Genomic DNA, 21,068 nt, shown 5'->3' on the forward strand with positions numbered 1-21,068 from the left:
CCACAGCTTCCCTCTCTCCCCCGTGCAAACCCACCACATTGCCCAAGTTCAGTGTGGTGGGCATACGTACCCAGGGTATATGCTGCCATGAAAGTTAGCCTTTTGCAGCAGCAACACCGTACATTACAAACACAAATTAAACTTAAATGAATTATTCATAACCTACACAACAAAACCAAACAAGAATAAACTTAACATCAGTGCAAGTTGAGGGGAATACAGTCCGAGGTGGTGTTGGGGTTTTTCAGGTGGGTTCAAGAACCTGACAGCAGTGGGGAAGAAGCTGTTGTTGAACCTTGAGGTGTGGGTCTTCAGGCTCCTGTACCTCCTGCCTGATGGCAGCATCGAGAAGAGGGCACGGCCCAGGTAGTGGGGGTCCCTGTATCTTATGACCACGATACTGATCCCTTCTGCCTGCGCATGGTCCATATCCCTCCATCCCCCCTGCATATTCACGTGTCTCTGTGTAACAGCCTCTTAAACGCCTCTATTGTATCTGCCTCCACCACCAGCCCTGGCAGCCCGTTCCAGGCACCCACCGCTTTCTGTGTAAAAAAAACTTGCCCCACACATCTCTAAACTTTCCCTCTCTCACCTTAAACCCATGCTCTCTAGTATTTGATGTTTCCACCCTGGGATACAGAATCTGACTGCTAACTCTGTCTGCGCCTCTCATAATTTTATAAATGCTAAATTCGTAAAATGGTTTGTTAATGTCAAGTGTACCCTCCCCTCCCTCCCTCCCCTCCCCTCTACTTTCTCCTGTCCTCCACACCTCCCCCCTCTACTTTCTCCTGTCCTCCACACCTCCCCCCTCCCCCCTCCCCCCTCCCCCTCATCCCCTCTTCTCACCTCCCCCTTGTCATCCTTCCCTTTCCCTCCCCATTCCCCCTCCTCTTCCCCTCCCTCCCTCCCCCTCCTCTTCCCCCCCTCCTCTTCCCCCCCTCCTCTTCCCCCCCTCCTCTTCCCCCCCCTCTTCCCCCCCTCCTTCCCCCCCCTCCTTCCCCCCCTCCTTCCCCCCCCTCCTTCCCCCCCCCTCCTTCCCCCCCCCTCCTTCCCCCCCCTCCTTCCCCCCCCCTCCTTCCCCCCCCTCCTTCCCCCCCCCTCCTTCCCCCCCCCTCCTTCCCCCCCCCTCCTTCCCCCCCTCCTTCCCCCCCTCCTTCCCCCCCTCCTTCCCCCCCCTCCTTCCCCCCCCTCCTTCCCCCCCCCTCCTTCCCCCCCCCTTCCCCCCCCCTCCTTCCCCCCCCCTCCTTCCCCCCCCCTCCTTCCCCCCCCTCCTTCCCCCCCCTCCTTCCCCCCCCCTCCTTCCCCCCCCTCCTTCCCCCCCCTCCTTCCCCCCCTCCTTCCCCCCCCCTCCTTCCCCCCCCCTCCTTCCCCCCCCCTCCTTCCCCCCCTCCTTCCCCTCCCTCCCTCCTCTTCCCCTCCCCTTCCCCCCTCCCTTCCCCCCTCCCTCCTCTTCTCCTCCCCCCTTCCCTTATGTCCCACATGTCACACACATGTCTGCTGCTCTATGTCCCGGTAACTACCCCCCCCCCCACCCCCGGAGCTTACCACTCCTCAGAGCTCCCCCCTCTGTGTGTGACCTTCACCGTCACGTCCCGGTCAGGGGCAGGGGTGGGGGTGTGGGGGGTCATGGGTGGGGGTGTGGGGCGATGGGATTGCTAGGGTGGGGTGGGATGGGGGAGGGTGGGGTGGGGACGTGTGGGATATGGGGGAGGGACGGTGGGGTGGGGGTGGTGTGGCGGGAGGATGGGGTGGGGGCGTGTGGGGTGGGAGGTTGGGGAGGGGTGAGGGGGAGGGAGGGTGGGGTGTGGTGTGGGGGAGGTTGGTGTGGGGTGTGGGGGGAAGGTGGGGTGGGAGGGATGTGGGAGGAGGTGGTGGGGGTTCAGTGGGATGGAGCGATGGAGGGACCAGCCTCGGCCACAGACCCCTGTCTCTGGTACTCTGGCTCTCCTTCCCTCGCAGGTCAGCCAGTTCGGGGTGTATCGCGCATTTGTCAGCAACTACCCGACAGCGGTGGAGACGGCGGAGAAGTGTGCTCAGAGCAAAGAGCAGTTCAAAATGATCGCTCAGGTATCATCCGTCCTTCACTCTCAGCTCACACTCTCTCTCTGTATCCTCCAGCTGACTGCGCACTCCCTTTCTCTGTGTAATCTCTACATCTATGCTCTCTCCCCCACCTCTCTCTCTCCCTCCCCACCCCCTCTCCCCCTCTCGCTCCCCCCCCTCTCTTTCTCTTGCTCTCTCTGACTGTCTCCCTCTGAATCCTCCAGCTGACTTTCTCTCTCTGTATTCTCTAATTCTCTGTTCTCTCTCTCTCTCCAACTATATCCTCTAGCTGACTTTCTCTCTCTCTGTATTCTCTCTCTCTAAAACTATCTCTTTCTCCCTCAAACACTCTCCCCTCCCCCTCCCTCCCCTCCGCATTGCTAACCCCCCACTCCCCTTCCTCCTCCCTTCCCCCACTCCCTCCCCCTCTCCCCCCCCTCAGTATGCTGGGGTCAGGGGGCAGGTGCGGTGGGATCGGGGGGCAGGTGCGGTGGGGTCGAGGGGAGTTGCTCTGGGGTCGGGGGTGGGAGTTGCGCTGGGGTCGGGGGGGGAGGTGCGGTGGGGTCGGGGGGGAGGTGCGGTGGGGACTGGGTTAAGAACCGTGTCATGTCACATGGCAGAGTGGGGTGTAGTTAGAGTCCACAGGTTGAAGGTGCAGTAAGGACAGGAGAGATATCTGGAGACAGAAGAGACCACAGATGCTGGAATCTGGAGCAACACAGAAAGTGCTGGAGGCACTCTGCGGGTCCGGCAGCATCTATGGAGGGAAATGGACGGTCGACATTTCAGGCCGAGACCCTTAATCTGGACTCAACAGGTCTCGACCTGAAAAGTCGACCGTCCATTTTCCCTCCACAGATGCTTCCCGACCCGCTGAGTTCCTTTGTGTGTGTTGCAGGAGAGTAGGAACAATGGGGACAAGGTTTCGATTTGGCGTGTGGGATTTACCGCTGTGGCAGAGCAGGGAGTGGGGCCACGATGTTTCGGCAGTGTGCACGGCCATCTGGATGTTAACGTGGGAAATACGCAGTCGGAGCTGGGCAGAAAGGTAATCAAAAGGAGGGGGATAGGAGAGGGAAAAGTGAGCGAGATAGAGACATGAACAGAGAGGGGAAGGAAAGGAGAGAAGTAGAGCAGGAGAGGGAGGAGGGAGAGATGAGAGAGTGGGAGCGGGGAGGAGTGCTGTGACACTTCTTTCGGCCAGATCTAATCCGTCTCTCATTGTCTCACTGCGATCCTCTCCCCCTCCCGTCTCTCTCCCCTCTGTCACTGCAGACAGACACTTCTAACCTCTCTCTCTCCGTCCCACCCTCCCCCCCCCTCCCCCCCAGGAAATGAGGCTGAAACCCTCCAAGGAATCAAAGGAGACTCCTGTGACCACAACTCTAGAGGGTGAGGTTGGTGACTCGGTGGAGGGAGGAGGGGTGTTGGGGGCATCATGGAGAGAGCGGTTGGAGATCTGCCTCGGGGTGGGAACAAGAAGATGCAACGACATGTACTAGTCAGAGAAACAGAGGCATGCAGGCAACAGAGAGGGCAGGAAGAGAGAAAGGGGAGGGAGAGAGAGAGGGAGGTAGAGAGAGTGAGACTAAGAGAGTGAGGGGGGAGTGAGAGAGGGAGTGAGTCAGAGTAATGGTGTGTCAGTGTGAGGGTGAAAGGGAGAGAGAGACAGAGTGAGTGAGATGATAAAACAAGAACATTCAGAGAGGGATCAGATCGTCACTCCAAGGACTTTGCAAACTCAAAATTTAACCCATACAACTAGTTAAGAGACGGAGCGAAAACAAGACATTGGGAAAGGGCGCAGGACTGGGAGGGAGAAGGTTGGAGGGGTGGTGGGGTCGGTCCGAGAGAGAAAGGGAGATGGGGTGTGACGGATAGAGGCAGAGAGAGAGGCCGAACGAGGAGTGTGTGGTGAAAAGGCAGAAGGAACGGCGAGAGGGATAGAGGAGGGGAGAGCTACGCCCTGTGGGGGGAGAAGTTCTGCGCGTGGAGAGAGCCAAGCTGAGAGGCAGAAACAGATAGAGACAGTGTGGACATTTCGATAAGGTCACTCCAAAGCCAATGAGTTTCAGGCCCAAACCCTCTCCACACATTAACCCCTTTATTCCAGTGAACCATCTCCACACTACCTCCAATACTTTAAGTAAGGAGCCCAGAGTTCTACCCATCACTCCCTGTCCGGTCTCACCCACACTCCGTGCATCAGACGTTGCTACTTTTAAAGTCCATACTCCATTGCAATAAAGGCTAATGCTCCGATAGTCCTCATAACTACTTGCTCTACCTGTGTGTTAACGCTTTTGGTTTCATTTACCAGGACAACAAGGTCCTTTCCCACTGCAACATCTCTCTCTCTCTCCACTCAAATAATAACTTATTTTGCATTCTTCCTTCCGCAGTAGATAACCTCACGTTTCCCCACACTACACTCCATCTGCCAACTCCTTGCCCACTCACAGCCCACCTATATGCCCTTGTGGGCTCTCGGTGCCCTCTCCAGTACTTGCTAACCCATCTACTTCCCCAACAACCTTCTGAGAGCGCCTTCACCACAGGGGCTACAGCGGTTCAAGGAGGCAGCTCCACCCCCACCTTCTCAAGGGGCGGTTAGGGATGGGAAGTAAATGCTGGCCCGGTCAGCGACTTGTAGATCCCAAATTTGCGGGCAAAATGCAGTTTTGGTTCAAGATATTCCTGTTCCTCAAAACTCTCAAGCTTTTCTGATCTTCCAACAGCCCTGCTCCTCAAGCCGGTCAACCACATCACCAGGGTAACGCTGCTGATTGGAGTAAGTGTTGATTTTACACCTCCGCTCCTCAATTGTACCATGGGGTTCACGGGAAACTCTGCACAGTCTCCCCTCTAACCCAGCAGGGAGGCACGAGCAAGTATTGACAGGGCCAGGACAAGGGGGTTAGGGGGGAGCTCCTTCTACACTGTCCCATTACACACTCCTAGAGTCAGACACAGAGTGAAGCTCCCTCTACACGGTCCCATCACATATTCCCAGGGCATGGGTTAAACACAGAGTGAGACTCCCTCTGCACTGTCCCGTCACACATTCCCTTGGTACAGGTTAGACAGACTGAAGTTCCCTCCACACTGTCCCAAGCTCCCAGAGAACAATTAGGTACAGAGTGAAGCTCCCTCCACACTGTCCCATCACACACTCCCAGGGCACAGATAGCATTAGGAACACCCACTACTCTGCAACCTTGCCCCATTGAGATTCCGCATGTAGGTAATGAACAGAAAAGACTCCATCGTCAGCGATTGTAATGTGCACAATATCTCATAGGAGCTGCTGAGAAACACACCAAGTGACCACACTGACTACCCTGCACTGGAGAAAGCTCTCAATGACTCCAACAGCTTCCTCTCTGCAACCAAACAGACAATCGACCATAAAACTGGATTCCGGGAATCCACTACTGATGAGGTAAATGCTTGGTAAACCTTCATCTGATGCACAGATGCCCAGTCTCAGAGGGGTAGAGCACGGTGTGTCTAACGCCTGGTCCCAGAGGCGGGGAGGATGTTGTGCCTAACGCCCAGTCCCAGAGGGGGAGAGAGGACGGTGTGTCTAACTCCCTGTTCCGGAGGGGGAAGGGGACAGTATGTCTAATGCCTGGTCCCAGAGGGGGAGAGGACGGAGTGTCTGACGCCTGGTCCCAGAGAGGGAAGGGGGACGGTGTGTCTGATGCCCGGTCCCAGAGGGGGAGAGGACGGTGTGTCTGACGCCCGGTCCCAGAGGGGGAGAGGACGGTGTGTCTGACGCCCGGTCCTAGAGGAGGAGAGGACGGTGTGTCTAACGCCCGGTCCTAGAGGGGGAGAGGACGGTGTGTCTAACGCCCGGTCCCGGAGGGGGAGAGGACGGTGTGTCTGACGCCCGGTCCCAGAGGGGGAGTGGACGGTGTGTCTGACGCCCGGTCCCAGAGGGGGAGTGGACGGTGTGTCTGACGCCCGGTCCCAGAGGGGAAGTGGACGGTGTGTCTGACACCCGGTCCCAGAGGGGAAGTGGACGGTGTGTCTGACGCCCGGTCCCAGAGGGAGAGAGGACGGTGTGTCTAACGCCCGGTCCCGGAGGGGGAGAGGACGGTGTGTCTGACGCCCGGTCCCAGAGGGGGAGTGGACGGTGTGTCTGACGCCCGGTCCCAGAGGGGGAGTGGACGGTGTGTCTGACGCCCGGTCCCAGAGGGGGAAGTGGACGGTGTGTCTGACGCCCGGTCCCAGAGGGGAAGTGGACGGTGTGTCTGACGCCCGGTCCCAGAGGGGGAGTGGACGGTGTGTCTAACGCCAGGTCCCAGAGGGGGAGTGGACGGTGTGTCTAACGCCCGGTCCCGGAGGGGCAGGAAGGATGGTGTGTCTGATGCCCGGTCCTAGAGGGGGGAGGGGACGGTGTGTCCAACGCACCATTGTTCCTACACTCCTTCTCTTCGTATGTTCGATGTGGGGAGACCGTGGCTCTCAGAACCATCCATGTTGTCTTTCTTTCCCTTCCTGCTGCTCAGGACCAGTCCCTGGTGAAGGACGGGTTTGTGGTCGAAGTATCCGAGGGTTCACGGAAGTTACGGCACATCCTGCTCTCCACGGGTCTTCTCTTCTGTACCAAGATGAAGAGGCTGCCAGGGTAACCTGCCCATGATCTGTATTGACACAGTCATACGTCACACAAACAGGCCCTTCGGCCCATCACGTACATACTCATACAATCATACAGCACGGAAACAGGCCCTTCAGCCCAACTGATCCATGCCAACCAAGATGCCCCATTCCAAACAAGTCCCATTTGCCTGCGTTTGCCCCATATCCCTCTAAACCCTTCCTACGTGTGTACCTGTCCAAGTACCTTTTAAATGTTGTTAATGTACCTGCCTCAACCACTTCCTCTGGCAGCTCGTTTCATATACGGACCACCCTCTGGCTGAAACAGTTGTCCCTCAGGTTCCTATTAAATCTCTCCCCTCTCACCTTAAACCTGTGCCCTCTAGTTCTTGATTCCCCAACCCTGGCAACAAGGACGGTGCGCATTCACCCTGTCTTTGCCCCTCATGATTTTATACACCTCTATGAGGCCACCTCTCAGGCCCCTACACTCCAAGGACCAGCTAATACCCAACCACACTTTTCCCATTTGCCGGCACTTGGTCTGCAGTCTTTGTGCCTTGGCTATTCAACTGCTCGTTTTGCTACATCTTAAACGTTGTGAGAGTCTCTGCCTCCAGCACCCCCTCAGCCAGTGCATTCCAACTTCCTTCCACCCTGGGGCGAGGGATTCTTGGTGGCAAGACCAGCATTTACTGCCTATCTGTAAACCCCACTGTGGAGATTAATCCGGGCAAGTGTGAGATCTTACACTTTGGGAGGTCTAAGTGGAAGGAGTCTTAACAGCATTGATGTACAGAGGGATCTAGGGCTCCTAGTCCACAGCTCCCTGAAAGCAGCCACGCAAGTAGACAGGGTGGTAAAGAAGGCGTACGGCATGCTTGCCTTCATTGGTCGCGCATTGAGTATAAAAGTCAGAAAGTCACAGTTCAGCTGTATGAAACTTTGGTTAGGCTGTACTTGGAGTATTGTGTGAAATTCTGGTCGCCCCATTATAGGAAGGATGTGGAGGCTTTGGAGAGGGTGCAGAAGAGGTTCACCAGGATGCTGCCTGGATTAGAGGGTATTACCTATAAGGAGAGGTTGGACAAACTTGGGTTGCTTCCTCTGGAGCGTCGGAGGCTGAGGGGAGACCTGATAGAAGTTCATAGAGAGGCATAGCTAGAGTAGAGGGTCAAGAATCTTTTTCTCACAGTGGAAATATCAAAAACTAGAGCGTTTGTATTTAAGGTGAGAGGGGGAAAGTTTAAAGGAGATGTGCGGGGTAAGCTTTCTTCACACAGAGAGTGGTGGGTGCCTGGAACGGGCTGCCAGGGGTGGTGGTGGAGGCAGATACGACAGAGGGGTTTAAGAGGCTGTTAGACACATGAATATGTGGGGAGTGGAGAGATATGGATCATGTACAAGATGATAAGAGGCATAGATCGAGTGGACAGTCAGAGACTTTTTCCCAGGGCGACAATGGCTAACACGAGGGGACATAATTTTATGGTGATTGAAGGGGGGATGTCAGAGGTAAGTTTTTTTTTACACAGAGAGTGAAGGGCGCATGTACACCTCTATCAAATCACCTCTCATCCTCCCTCTCTCCAAAGAGAAAAGCCCCAGCTCGCTCAACCTATCCTCATAAGACATGCTCTCCAATCCAGGCAGCATCCTGGTAAATCTCCTCTGCATCCCCTCTAAAGCTTCCACATCCTTCCTGTAGTGAGGTGACCAGAATTGAACACAATATGCTAAGTGTGGTCTGACCAGTTTTGAAGCCATAACTCCCTGACGGAGGGAATGGATGCCCAGCGATCTGTTGCTGACGCTCCAGGCCCTACTTGTTTCTAGCCGCCGCGGGGTTTGGGTCAATGCTAATTCTCCTCTCCCCTCCAGTCGACAAGCAGTCTCCAAGTGCGACTGGTACCTCCCTCTGGAAGACATCACTCTCCAAAGCCCCAGTGAGATCCAGCTGATGGCTCCCAGCGCTCTCCAGGCCGTGGCCCAGAAGGACATCGAAGAAGCCAAGGCGAGGCTGATGGCCACCAAGATTGAGATCCACCTGGAGAAGGTCAGTTGGAGAGGAGGGGGGGAGGGGGTGAGGGAGAAAGGGGAGGACAAGGTGAATCAGGGGGAGAGAGGGCATCAAGGGTTGAGGGAAGGATTTAGAGAGAGAGGAGGGGATCAGAATGAGAGGGGAGGAGGGAGGGTTGGGATTGAAGGAGGGAGTGGGAAAGACCTGGAAGGGGTTACGGAGAGGGAGAGAGGGGAAGGAGACAGGTGAGAGCAGGTGGGAGGGAGGCAGGGCAGAAAGAGAAGGAGGCAATGAGAAAGATGGACGTGTGCTGGGAAAGGAAGAGGGTGAATAGTGAGGGGAGGGGTGAGGATGATGTGTTGGGATGCAGAGGCTCGATGGGCTGAATGGCCTGCGGAGTGCGGCGATGGGGACCCAGCAGTGATGTGACAGACTGTCTTCCTCCCACAGAAGCACAACAAGGGAATCGAGCGCCTGAGGAGGAAGCTGTCAGACATCGAGACGTGGCTCCTGTTAAACTCCCCGTCACTTCCGCTGGGACTACAGAGCAGGAATGGCAAGGTAGGAACGCCAAGCCGGTTGGACACAGGGAGAGCGAGAGAGGTGTCCATCCACCACAACCCTCACCCTCAAAATCACTGCGTCTGACCCACTGTGATGCCTGGTCCCAGGGGGGAGAGGACGGTGTGTCTGACCCCTGGTCCCAGAGAGGGAGAGGGGACGGTGTGTCTAATGCCCAATCCCAGAGGGGGAGAGGACAGTGTGTCTGACCCCTGGTCCCAAAGAGGGAGAGGGGACGGTATGTCTAATGCCCCGTCCCAGAGGGGGAGAGGGCGGTGTGTCTGACGCCCGGTCCCAGAGGGGGAGAGGGCAGTGTGTCTGATGCACCAAAATGTTCCTTCCCCTTCAGTAAAGGTGCGTTCTATTGAGCTGTAACCACAGTGAGTTGTTCTAAGACTATCTGTTTGTTCCACTTGCTTTGGGGTTTGCCCTGTAGCGTTTGATATCTGGAGCCTTCTGCCAAGTGCTGTGTGGTTTAACCCACTTGAAAGTAACTCTGTGCCCCTGATTGTTCTGATCCCTGACTCATGTTTTGACTGCCCTGGTGGGGAATCACAATGTCTCTGGAGCTCTCTCCTGCCTCCAAACCCCATACTGGCCAACGGCTGGCCCAGCCTAGGGAATACTCCAGTTCACCCTTGCCTCTGGTGTCCACCATACCTCAGGTATTCCTCCAACTGGCCCAAGGTCAAGGTCGAGTTTATTGTCATCTGCACAAGTCCATGTGTGCACAGGTGCAATGAAAAACTTACTTGCAGCAGCATCACAGGCACAGAGCATCAGATAAGCAGCATTCACAAGAAAAACATTAATTAAACATAAATGATACACATTTTTACAAGAAAGAACACAATTAGAATTTTCAAAAAGTCAATTGTAGTGATCAGAGTGTTCCCAGAGTTGCCATATTGAGGTAGTGATCAGGGTTGTGCTGGTTGGTTCAAGAACCGAATGGTTGAAGGGAAGTAGCTGTTCCTGAAGCTGGTGGTGTGGGGACTTCAGGCTTCTGTACCTCCTGCCCGATGGGAGCTGTGAGAAGATGGCATGGCCCGGATGGTGGGGATCTTTGACGATGGATGTTGCCTTCTTGAGGCAGCACCTCCTGTAGATACTCCCGATGGTGGGAAGGGATGTGCCCGTGATGTATTGGGCTGAGTCCACTACCAATCCCAGTTTCCCAGCTTCCAATCTACTCAAATCCCTGGCTCTACCATTGCTGGGTCCACTGTCCAGTGTATTCCAGGCTCTTGCTTCCTAATTTTCATTCCATTCGGGACATAAGCTCTGGTTTACTCCAAATCCATTCCAGGCTGAATCTGGCCTAGGAACCATTACAGTGGAAGATCTCCAGGTTCAGCTAACCCACCATACTTTAGTTCCAGGCTTTTTGACATTCACTACGTCCGATGTGGATCCACTCCAGACCCTGGTTCTGACATATTTCTTGTGGAATGTTATTAATACCGGTTTATTTTTGTCACGTGCACCAAGATACAGTGAAAAGCTTTTGTTTATGCGTGCCATCCAGACAGATCATTCCATAGATCGAGATTGTAAAGAGGAAAACAGTATGAAGAATATAGTGTTACAGTTTACAGAGAAAGTGCAGTGGAGGTAGACAAAAAGGTGCAAGGTCATGAAGAGGTAGGTTGGGAGATCAAGAGTTCATCTTCTAGCGTGTGAGAGGTCCGTTCAAGAGTCTGATAACAGCAGGAGATCTGTCCTTGAGCCCGGTGGTACGTGTTCTCAAGATTTTGTATCTTCTGCCCAGCAGAAGAGGGGAGAAGAGAGAGTGTCTGGGGTGGGAGGGGTCCTTGATTATGTCGGCTGCTTTCCTGAGGCAGCGGGAAGTGTAGACGGAGTCAGCAGAGGGGAGGCTGGTGTCCGTGACACGCTGAGCTGTGTCCACAACTCTCTGCAGTTTCTTCCGGTCTTGGGCAGAGCAGTTGCTGTACCAAGTTGTGATGCATCCGGATAGGATGCTTTCTATGGTGCATCGGTAAAAATTACTGAGGGTCAACAGGGGACATTCTGAATTTTCTGAGCCTCCTGAGGAAGTAGAGGTGATTACTTGGCTGTGGAGTCTACACGGTTGGACCAGGACAAGCTAGTAGTGATGTTTACTCCAAGGAACTTGAAGCTCTCAACCATCTCCACCTCAGCACCATGGATACAGACAGGGCTGTGTACGCCACCTCGCTACCTGAAGACAATGACCAGCTCCTTATTCTGGTGCCTTTTGACCTCTAACCTCCCCAGTCCCTGACAACTGCTTCAGGTAACTGTGTTACTGACTACTCGCGTCTGTCCTTCCCCCAGAGTTTCATCTTCCTCTTTTCTTCTGACTACGAGCTCCATGATTGGAGGGAGACCATCGAGCAGCAGAAGAAGAAGGGTGCGTGAGTCTCTATGTTGCTTTGGCCACATTCCCTGGCTCTTCCTCTTCCGGTGCACAGTTCCGGTCTCCATATCCCTGGGTCAGACCACACTGGGAGCACCGTCCACGGTTCCGGTCTCCATATCCCTGGGTCAGACCACACTGGGAGCACCGTCCACGGTTCCGGTCTCCATATCCCTGGGTCAGACCACACTGGGAGCACCGTCCACGGTTCCGGTCTCCATATCCCTGGGTCAGACCACACTGGGAGCACCGTCCACGGTTCCGGTCTCCATATCCCTGGGTCAGACCACACTGGGAGCACCGTCCACGGTTCCGGTCTCCATATCCCTGGGTCAGACCACACTGGGAGCACCGTCCACGGTTCCGGTCTCCATATCCCTGGGTCAGACCACACTGGGAGCACCGTCCACGGTTCCGGTCTCCATATCCCTGGGTCAGACCACACTGGGAGCACTGTCCACAGTTCCAGTCTCCATATCCCTGGGTGAGACCACACTGGGAGCACTGTCCACAGTTCCGATCTCCATATTCCTGGGTCAGACCACACTGGGAGCACCGTGCACAATTCCGCATGCTAGGATAAGGAATGTGATAGACAGATGGTGCGGAAAAGATTCACTCGTCTGATTCCAGAAATCAGAGACCAGAACTATCATGAATAACTGATACCGAGAAGTGACTTACAGAGCTACAGTGTGGGATCCAAGTCTTCTGGGTGTGATTGCATGTGTGAATGTGTGTGTGGGAGTGTGTGCATGTGTGTGTGTATGTCAATGTGTGTGTATGTGTGTGTGTATGGGAGTGTGCATGAGTGCATGTCAGTGTGTGTGTGTGTATGTGAGTGTGCAAGTGTGTGTGTGTGCGAATGAGTTTGTGTGAGTGTGTCTGAGTGACAGTGCGTTTGTGAGTTTGTGTGTGATTTTGCGTGTGAATGTGGGTGAGAGTGGGTGTGTGCTTGTGTAAGTGAGTGAGTGTGTGTGAGTCTGTTTATCCCACACACCCGGTATCCAGGCCTGCTCCCAGATCCCACTGCCCCTCGGGTAACCCTGCTGACTCTCCCACTGCCCTCTGCCCTCCCAGGTTTGCAGCCGTTCTCCTGGTCTCACCATGGGGTCCAGAGCCTGTTTCACCTCTGCTACGAGCAGCGCACCGCTCGCCAGCAGCCGCTCCACAGTAACGCTGAAGGTAAGCAAACGTTGGCCCTCGGCACGGAGGCCCGACCAGGGTGGTGAACCTGAAGCCATTTACCTTGGCAAAGAGGTCAATAATTAATCGTGTGGAATTCTCATTAAAGGAAGGATGTGGGGGCTTTGGAGAGGGTCCAGAAAAGGTTCACCAGGATGCTGTCTGGATTAGAGGACATGATCTATAAGGAGAGGTTGGACAAACGTGGGTTGTTTTCTATGGAGAAGCGAAGACTGAAGGGAGAGCTGATAGAAGTTTCTAAAAGTTATGAGAGGCGTAGATACGGTAGACAGAATTATTTTCCCAGGGTAGAAATGTTGAACACTAGAGAGGATAGCTTGAAGGTGAGAGGGGAAAGTTCAAAGGAGATGTGCGGGGCAAGTTTTTTACGCAGAGAGTGGTGGGTGCCTGGAACAAGCTGCCAGGGGTGGTGGTGGAGGCAGATACGATAGAGGGGTTTAAGAGGCTGTTAGAGAGGCACATGGATGTGCAGAGAATGGAGGGATGTGGATTGTGTGCAGGCAGAAGGGATTAGTTTAATTTGGCACCATGGTCGGTGTAGACATTGTGGGCTGAAGGGCCTGTTCCTGTACTGTTCCATGTTCTATGGGGCATGAAAGTGGCTCTGAGGTCAAAGAATAGTGATGATCTCATCGTAGGGACAAAGTTCCCTTCTTCCCTAATGTAGACAAGAAGGGAGATGAACCTTTTCAACCAGAGGGTCACAGACAGTGATGGAGTCGTACAGGAACAGTCTCCCTCCTCGCCGCCCCTCCCGCGGCGCTCCCTCCTCGCCGCCCCTCCCGCGGCGCTCCCTCCTCGCCGCCCCTCCCGCGGCGCTGAATTGTCTAGGTCTGGATTTTTTCAGCTCACAATTCTGAATTCTGACTGTGCCGTGAGTACCGTTGAGACTGCGATGGGCGGTGCTGTGGGGTTCGATCCCTGTACGATGCCTGTAACCCCCCTCCCTCAGAGGCCGATCTGCTACCCACACGTTACCCATTGACTTGATTTCAGAATCGGACGGCAGCACGCTCCGAGGGAGGCTGACCATCAAGATTCACTCAGTGTCTGGATTCAAGGAACCGCTCAGTGAGTAGACTACACCTCGGGATCTGCCCCACACCCCTCCCCCAGTCAATCATACCCCACTCCCCTCCCCTCCCCAACCTTCCCAACCAGGACAAGCTTTCTTCAACTCCGTGCAGCTCCCAGCTCAGCCAATCAGAGTGGGAATCCACTTGGTCACTATCTCCATGTTGATGGGACCATCAGCTGGAGATCCCAGTGAGACTTGCAGTTCATTGCCTTTCATTCTATAGGGTCCATAAGGTCATGACTTACCACTTGGGGGGCAGATAGTACAGAGGGAGTTAACGTCTCTGGCGAAGGGTGACCCCTCCCACTGTTCAGCACTTGGAGAGTCAACGAAGACGTGGCCCTGGGCTCACGCAATGAAGAGGAGCGGACATGTGTCTAATGCACTCTGACGCCCGGTCCCAGAGGGGAGAGGACGGTGTGTCCGATGCCCGGTCCCAGCGGGGGAGAGGACGGTATGTCTGACGCCCGGTCCCAGTGGGGGAGAGGACGGTGTGTCTGACGCCCGGTCCCAGAGGGGGAGAGGACGGTGTGTCTGACGCCCGGTCCCAGAGGGGGGAGAGGACGGTGTGTCTGACGCCCGGTCCCAGAGGGGGGAGAGGACGGTTTGTCTGACGCCCGGTCGGACGGTGTGTCTGACGCCGCGGTCCCAGAGGGGGGAGAGGACGGTGTGTCTGGACATCCCGGTCCCAGAGTGGGGAGAGGGACGGTTTGGTCTGACGCCTCGGTCCCAGAGGGGGGAGAGGGACGGTGTGTCTGAGCCCCGGTCCCAGAGGGGGGGAGAGGACGGTGTGGTCTGACTCCCGGGTCCCAGAGGGGGGACGAAGGACGTGTGTCCTGACGCCCGTGTCCAGAGGGGGGAGAGGACGGTGTGTGAACAGCCCTGGTCCCAGAGGGGGGAGAGGACGGTGTGTCTGACGCCCGGTCCCAGAGGGGGAGAGGACGGTGTGTCTGACGCCCGGTCCCAGAAGAGGGATGGGATTTTTCAACATACGTAGAATGGAGAAGTCTGGGATCACTCTTGGTCGGTGGTACTGGTGCAACGACCAGCCATGACTTTATGAAATGGTGGAGCAAGTGTAAGGATCTCCTTTGATTGTATTCCTTCCCTTCTTACCTTCTCAATCTGTGACCGTTTACCCCGCCACATCCCTCACCTGTCACCCCCCTTGCCCCCTCAAACTCCACCTCCCACCAATCCCTTAATCCATCCTACCCTGACTTTTCACCACACCACTGCCTCATCCTTTGACCCATCTCACCCCGACCTCCCACTCACGACGGGGATATTCTGAGCGCAGTGTTGGGAGAGGGGGACAGATCAGTGCACCGGGAATTTTGGGGAGCTTGGACGGTGTTTGGAGAGCAGTTCAGTTCAAGTTCATTATTGTCTTGGGCATACATGCACCAGGTGTAAATGCCATGAAAATTAGCTTTTCACAGCAGCGGCTCAGTACGTTACAAGTCGAGAACAAGCATAAGTTAACATAAACTTAAATTAACATAAATTTTACATACATGTGTGTCAAATAAATGACAAAGTAAATGAAACCACACTAATTCAGGATTCAGAGAGAGAAAAAACATATATAGTCCGAGGTGGTGTTGGGGTTTATCAGGTGGGTTCAAGAACCTGATGGCAGTGGGGAAGAAGCTGTTGTTGAACCTTGAGGTGTGGGTCTTCAGGCTCCTGTACCTCCTGCCTGATGGCAGCATCGAGAAGAGGGCACGGCCCGGACGGTGGGGGTCCCCGACGACGGGTGTCTCCTTCCTGAGACGTCGCCTCTTGTAGACGTCCTCGACGGTGGGGAGAGCTGCGCCCGCGATGGAACTGGCTGGGTCGCACCGCCCCCTGCAGCCTCTTGCGTTCCTGTGGAGTGGAGCTCCCACACCAGGCCGTGGGTTTTTCCTTCAGAACGGTCCCCCTCCCTCTGTATCCATCCCCTTCCGACAAACCCCCTTTAACTACCTGAGAGCCTTGTGACACCCCGTGACGTTCTTTCTCTGCCAGATGTTTACTGCTGCTTGGAGGCCGATTGCCACGGATACTTTGAGAAAAAAGTGCAGACGTCAGTCTTAATCCATTGCAAGAACCCACAGTGGGAAGAAGTGAGTACTTCACACTTTCTCATGGGAGGTTCAGTTCTGCAAACTCTGAGCCACTTGCAGTAGTTGCTGCCAGTTTAGGAAGGTCTGGTTGTGATCTCAAAGGTTGTGCGAGCCTGCTCTGGGCGTCATCTGTAGTAAATTAAAACAGTGGCTCACTTCATCAGCTGGGACATTCCAAAGGTGGCAAGAGAGACATTTCTCCCTCTCCCCATCTCCTCCCAATTATCTCTCCTCTCTCTGTCTGCCTCCTTCTTCCTTTCGGTCTTTAGCTCTCGTCTCTCGCTCTCTGTCTCTCTCACGTGCAGGGTGCAGGGTTTTGAACCCGAGACATCAACAGTTCCTTTCCCATCCCACAGATGCTGCTTGACCTGCTGATTGTTTGTTGCTCCAGCTCCCAGCATCTCTCTCTCTCTCTCTCTCTCTCTCTCTCTCGTTCTGTTCTCTTGTCTCTCACTCTCTGCTCCCCCCCACCTCTTCCCTCCCTAGTGTCTCTGCCTCTGTCCCTCCCAGTCACGCTCCCTGACTACCCTTTTGTTTCCCACACTCTATATCGCCCTGACTCCATCAGCCTCTCATCTTTCTCTGCCTTGTTCTTTCTCTCTCCCTCCCTCTCTCTCTGACGAGGTGAGGGGGTCAGGGAAGTACGGGTTGATGAGGTGAGAGGTTGGGGGGTAGTGATGAGGTACACCAAATGTGGCCTTACCAACATCTTGTACAGTCACGAGTGGTTAGTCAAATTAAATCCCTATTCCTTCGAACTTAGAAGAATGAGGGGTGTCGTATTAAAACCCTAAGGGAGCAGGTGGTAGGATAACCTTCCCCGCAGAAGGTTGGGGGGTATTTAAAGGGTAGATAAATTTTTGAAAGATCAAGGAAACGAGGGCTGTGGGGAACTGGCAGAGGAGAGGAGATGAGGCCTCGGACAGATCAGCCATTGAATGGCAGGGCAGGCTTGGGGGAACGAGTGGCCTACTCCTGCTCCTACTTTCTTGTTTTCTTGCATTCCCTTATGATCTGACTCTCTCTTTGACTTCTCGTTAGCCACAGTCATAGAGACACACAGCACGGAAACAGATCCTTCAGCCCAACTCGTTCATGCCGACTGTGTTGGTATTGGTTTATTATTGTCACTTGTACCGAGGTACAGCGAAAAACTTGTCTTGCAAACCGATCCTACAGGTCAATTCATTACACAGTGCAGTTACATTGAGTTAGTACAGAGTGCATTGATGTAGTACAGGTAAAAACAATGACAGTACAGAGTAAAGTGTCACAGCTACAGAGAAAGTGCAGTGCAATAAGGTGCAAGGTCACAACAAGGTAGATCGTGAGGTCAGAGTCCATCTCATCGTGTAAGGGAACCGTGCAATTGTCTTATCACAGTGGGGTAGAAGCTGTCCTTAAGTCTGGTGGTACGTGCCCTCAGTCTTCTACCTGATGGAAGAGGAGAGAAGAGAGAATGACCTGGGTGGGTGGGGTCTTTGATTATGCTGGCTGCTTCGCCAAGGCAGCGAGAAGTAAAGACAGAGTCTAAGGAGAGGAGCCTGGTTTTTGTGACGTGCTGGGCTATGTCCACAACACTCTGCACTGTTGCCCAGCGAGCTAGCCCAGAGCCCTCTCCTATCCATGGACTTATCTAGACGGCTTTTAAATGTTGCCAATGTGCTCGTCTCAACCACTATTTCTGGCAGCTCATTCCAAATATGCCCCGCCCTTTGCATGAAGAAGCTGCCCTGATGTCCCTTTTAAATCTCTCGCCTCTGATCTGAAACCTATGCCCTCTTGTTTTTAGCCCCCCCTCCTTGGGCAAAAGACTACGTGCTTTCACCCTGTCTATGACCCTCATGATCTTATATACCTCTGTCAGGTCACCCCTTGATCTTCCACGTTCCAGAGAAAAACTACCTTTAATCAGTCAATTTTTTTTGGTGCCTTAAAACAAGATGTATGTTTTTTTGCAAACTGCTTTAGAGGTTAATAGCTTGTTGCCATTTAATATCATTCCCTGTTTACCCCAGCTAACCCTGGCTCACACTCTCGTAGCTTGCCTTGTTTCAGCTGAAGATTCTGCTTTCAGATTAAGCTAAATCAGTTCCAATTATATTTTTATCAACTTCCGTACAGGCCACTGAACTACCGGATTGTTAATTAATGGTCGAATTGTGAAATTCTAGCTCTAAAATAACCTCTTCCCTCTTTCTTGTTTCGACACACCATCTCAGATGCATGCAGGAATTCACCCTCTACAGTGCTCTTGCTAATTTAATTTACACAATCTATATGTGGATTAAATCCCCCCCATAATTATCCTTGATGAATGCACGTTTAATTTCCTGATTTACACTCATTCTTCAATAGTCCGCTCCCTAATTTTTTGGAAATCCTAGTGTTTCGGGATCTAATCCACTGGGGTCCCGTTTCCCACACTCCCTTTAAACTCTTTGGGGCCCTGTTTCTCACGCTTCCTTTGAACTCTTGTCAGGGCGAGTGGCGGGGTCAGGGTTCAAAGGGGGATGAGGTGAGTGGTCAGGGGGGAGTGAGAGTGTGAGGGGTCAGGAAGTGAGAGGTTGGGGTGGTGAGTTGAGGGGTCAGGGGAGTGAGGGGTCAAGGGGATAAGAAGACCAGGGAGATAGGGATGAGGGGTTGTGGGGGGGGGGGGGTGTGGTGATGGTAAGGGGTCAGAGCGATGGGGTGGGAGGTCAAAGATTAATGGGGTGAGAGCTCAGGGCGATAGTGACAGGTCGAGGGAATGACAGTGAGGGGTTAGAGAGTAATGGGGTCAGGTGTTGGAGAGCATTGGGGTCAGAGGGTCGGAGAGCAATTGAGTCGGGTCAGAGGGCGATGGTGTCAAGGGTCAGAGGGCTGCTTCGTCGGAACTGGGGCCTGATCCTCGTTCTCTGGGTGTGAGCAGGAGATCGACGTGGAACTGGATGGGGCTCAGTTCCTGAGGATTCTCCTGTGGGAGCAGCACAATTACCGGAACACCACAGAGAACGGCCAGGGTTACGGCACCGACCGTCTCATCGCCAAGGCTCAGATCTGGGTGAGAACCAACGTACTCCAACCCCTCCATCCCCTCCCCTCCTCCCCCCCCTCCCTTCTCCCCCCCCTCCCCTTCTCCCCTTCCCCCCCTCCCCTTCTCCCTTCCCCCCCTCCCCTTCTCCCCCCTTCCCCCCTCCCCTTCCCCCCCCCTCCCCTCCTCCCCTTCCCCCCCCTCCCCTTCCCCCCCTCCCCCCTCCCCTTCCCCCCCTCCCCCCCTCCCCTTCCCCCCCTCCCCTTCTCCCCTTCCCCCCTCCCCTTCCCCCCCTCCCCTTCTCCCCTTCCCCCCTCCCCTTCTCCCCTCCCCTTCTCCCCCCCCTCCCCTTCTCCCCCCCTCCCCTTCTCCCCCCCCTCCCCTTCTCCCCCCCTCCCCTTTCCCCTTTCCCCCCCTCCCCCTTTCCCCCCCCTCCCCCCCTCCCCCTTTCCCCCCCTCCCCCTTTTCCCCCCCTCCCCCCCTCCCCCCCTTCCCCCCCTCCCCCTTCCCCCCCTCCCCCTTCCCCCCCTCCCCCTTTCCCCCCCTCCCCTTTCCCCCCCTCCCCCTTTCCCCCCCTCCCCCCCCTCCCCCTTTCCCCCCTCCCCCTTTCCCCCCCTCCCCCTTTCCCCCCCTCCCACTTTCCCCCCTCCCCCTTCCCCCCCTCCCCCTTTCCCCCCCTCCCCCCTCCCCTTCCCTTCCCCCCCTCCCCTCCCCCCCTCCCCTCCCCCCCCTTCCCCCCCCTCCCCTCCCCCCCCTTCCCCCCCTCCCTTCCCCCCTCCCCTCCCCCCCTCCCCTCCCCCCCCTTCCCCCCTCCCCTCCCCCCTTCCCCCCTCCCCTCCCCCCCCTCCCCCCCTTCCCCCCCTCCCTCCCCCCCTCCCCCCCTTCCCCCCTCCCCTCCCCCCCTCCCCCCCTTCCCCCCCCCCTCCCCCCCCTCCCCCCCTTCCCCCTCCCCTCCCCCTCCCCTTCCCCCCTCCCCTTCCCCCCTCCCCTCCCCCCCTCCCCTTCCCCCCCCTCCCCCTTCCCCCCCCCCCCCTTCCCCCCCTCCCCTTCCCCCCCTCCCCTTCCCCCCCCTCCCCTTCCCCCCCTCCCCTTCCCCCCTCCCCTTTCCCCTTTCCCCCCCTCCCCCCTTTCCCCCCCTCCCCCTTTCCCCCCTCCCCTTTCCCCTTCCCCCCCTCCCCCCTCCCCCTTTCCCCCCTCCCCCTTTCCCCCCTCCCCCTTTCCCCCCTCCCCCTTTCCCCCCTCCCCCTTTCCCCCTCCCCCTTTCCCCCCTCCCCCTTTCCCCCCTCCCCCTTTCCCCCCTCCCCCCCTCCCCCCTCCCCCCTCCCCCCCTCCCTTCCCCCCCCTCCCCCCTCCCCTTCCCTTCCCCCCTCCCCCCATCCCCCTTCCCCCCCTCCCTTCCCCTTTCCCCCCTCCCCCTTTCCCCCCTCCCCCTTTCCCCCCCTCCCCCTTTCCCCCTCCCCCTTTCCCCCCCTCCCCCTTTCCCCCCCTCCCCCCCTCCCCCTTTCCCCCCCTCCCCCCTCCCCTTCCCTTCCCCCCTCCCCCCATCCCCCCTTCCCCCCCTCCCTTCCCCTTTCCCCCTTCTCTACCCCATTCTCCTCCTGCCCCCTTGCCCCCAATCTTCAACTCGCTCCTCCACCTCCCCATCACCCTACTCCACAGGTCCCTCTCCCTCCCCTTTCTCTTCCATTCCCAATTTTCCTCCCTCCTCCCTCCCTCCCTCCCTCCTGTTTCTTTCCCTCCATCTCAGCCCACCCTTTCTCACACCCACCCCTCTCCTCCCTTCCTCTCTCTCCCTCCCCACTCTCTCACCCTCCCTCCCTCTCTCTCCCACCCCCCCTTTCCTCCTCTCCCTCCCCCTTCCTCCTCTCCCTCCCCTTCCTCCTCTCCCTCCCCTCCTCCTCTCCCTCCCCTTCCTCCTCTCCCTCCCCCTTCCTCCTCTCCCTCCCCCTTCCTCCTCTCCCTCCCCCTTCCTCCTCTCCCTCCCCCTTCCTCCTCTCCCTCCCCCTTCCTCCTCTCCTCCCACC

At 56.1% G+C, this 21,068-nt stretch overlaps 1 protein-coding gene across 4 annotated transcripts in view; it reads left to right on the forward strand.

The window, feature by feature from the left end:
* The window catches only part of LOC127586683 (active breakpoint cluster region-related protein-like), a 53,075-nt gene that overhangs the window by 19,068 nt on the left and 12,939 nt on the right, over positions 1-21,068 (forward strand). For 3 of the 4 annotated variants that reach the window (XM_052044810.1, XM_052044807.1, XM_052044808.1), the window contains 11 exons: positions 1,966-2,073; positions 3,381-3,441; positions 4,788-4,840; positions 5,351-5,491; positions 6,564-6,682; positions 8,539-8,713; positions 9,128-9,238; positions 11,558-11,633; positions 12,720-12,824; positions 13,842-13,916; positions 15,934-16,031. In XM_052044810.1, the coding sequence (XP_051900770.1) occupies positions 1,966-2,073; positions 3,381-3,441; positions 4,788-4,840; positions 5,351-5,491; positions 6,564-6,682; positions 8,539-8,713; positions 9,128-9,238; positions 11,558-11,633; positions 12,720-12,824; positions 13,842-13,916; positions 15,934-16,031 (1,122 nt within the window). Of the gene's footprint in view, positions 1-1,965; positions 2,074-3,380; positions 3,442-4,787; positions 4,841-5,350; positions 5,492-6,563; positions 6,683-8,538; positions 8,714-9,127; positions 9,239-11,557; positions 11,634-12,719; positions 12,825-13,841; positions 13,917-15,933; positions 16,032-18,942; positions 19,075-21,068 lie in introns of all 4 variants that reach the window. The other variant, XM_052044809.1, reaches the window with a different exon arrangement.

Source organism: Pristis pectinata, chromosome 37, assembly GCF_009764475.1.
Source record: "Pristis pectinata isolate sPriPec2 chromosome 37, sPriPec2.1.pri, whole genome shotgun sequence".
Taxonomy (NCBI): domain Eukaryota; kingdom Metazoa; phylum Chordata; class Chondrichthyes; order Rhinopristiformes; family Pristidae; genus Pristis; species Pristis pectinata.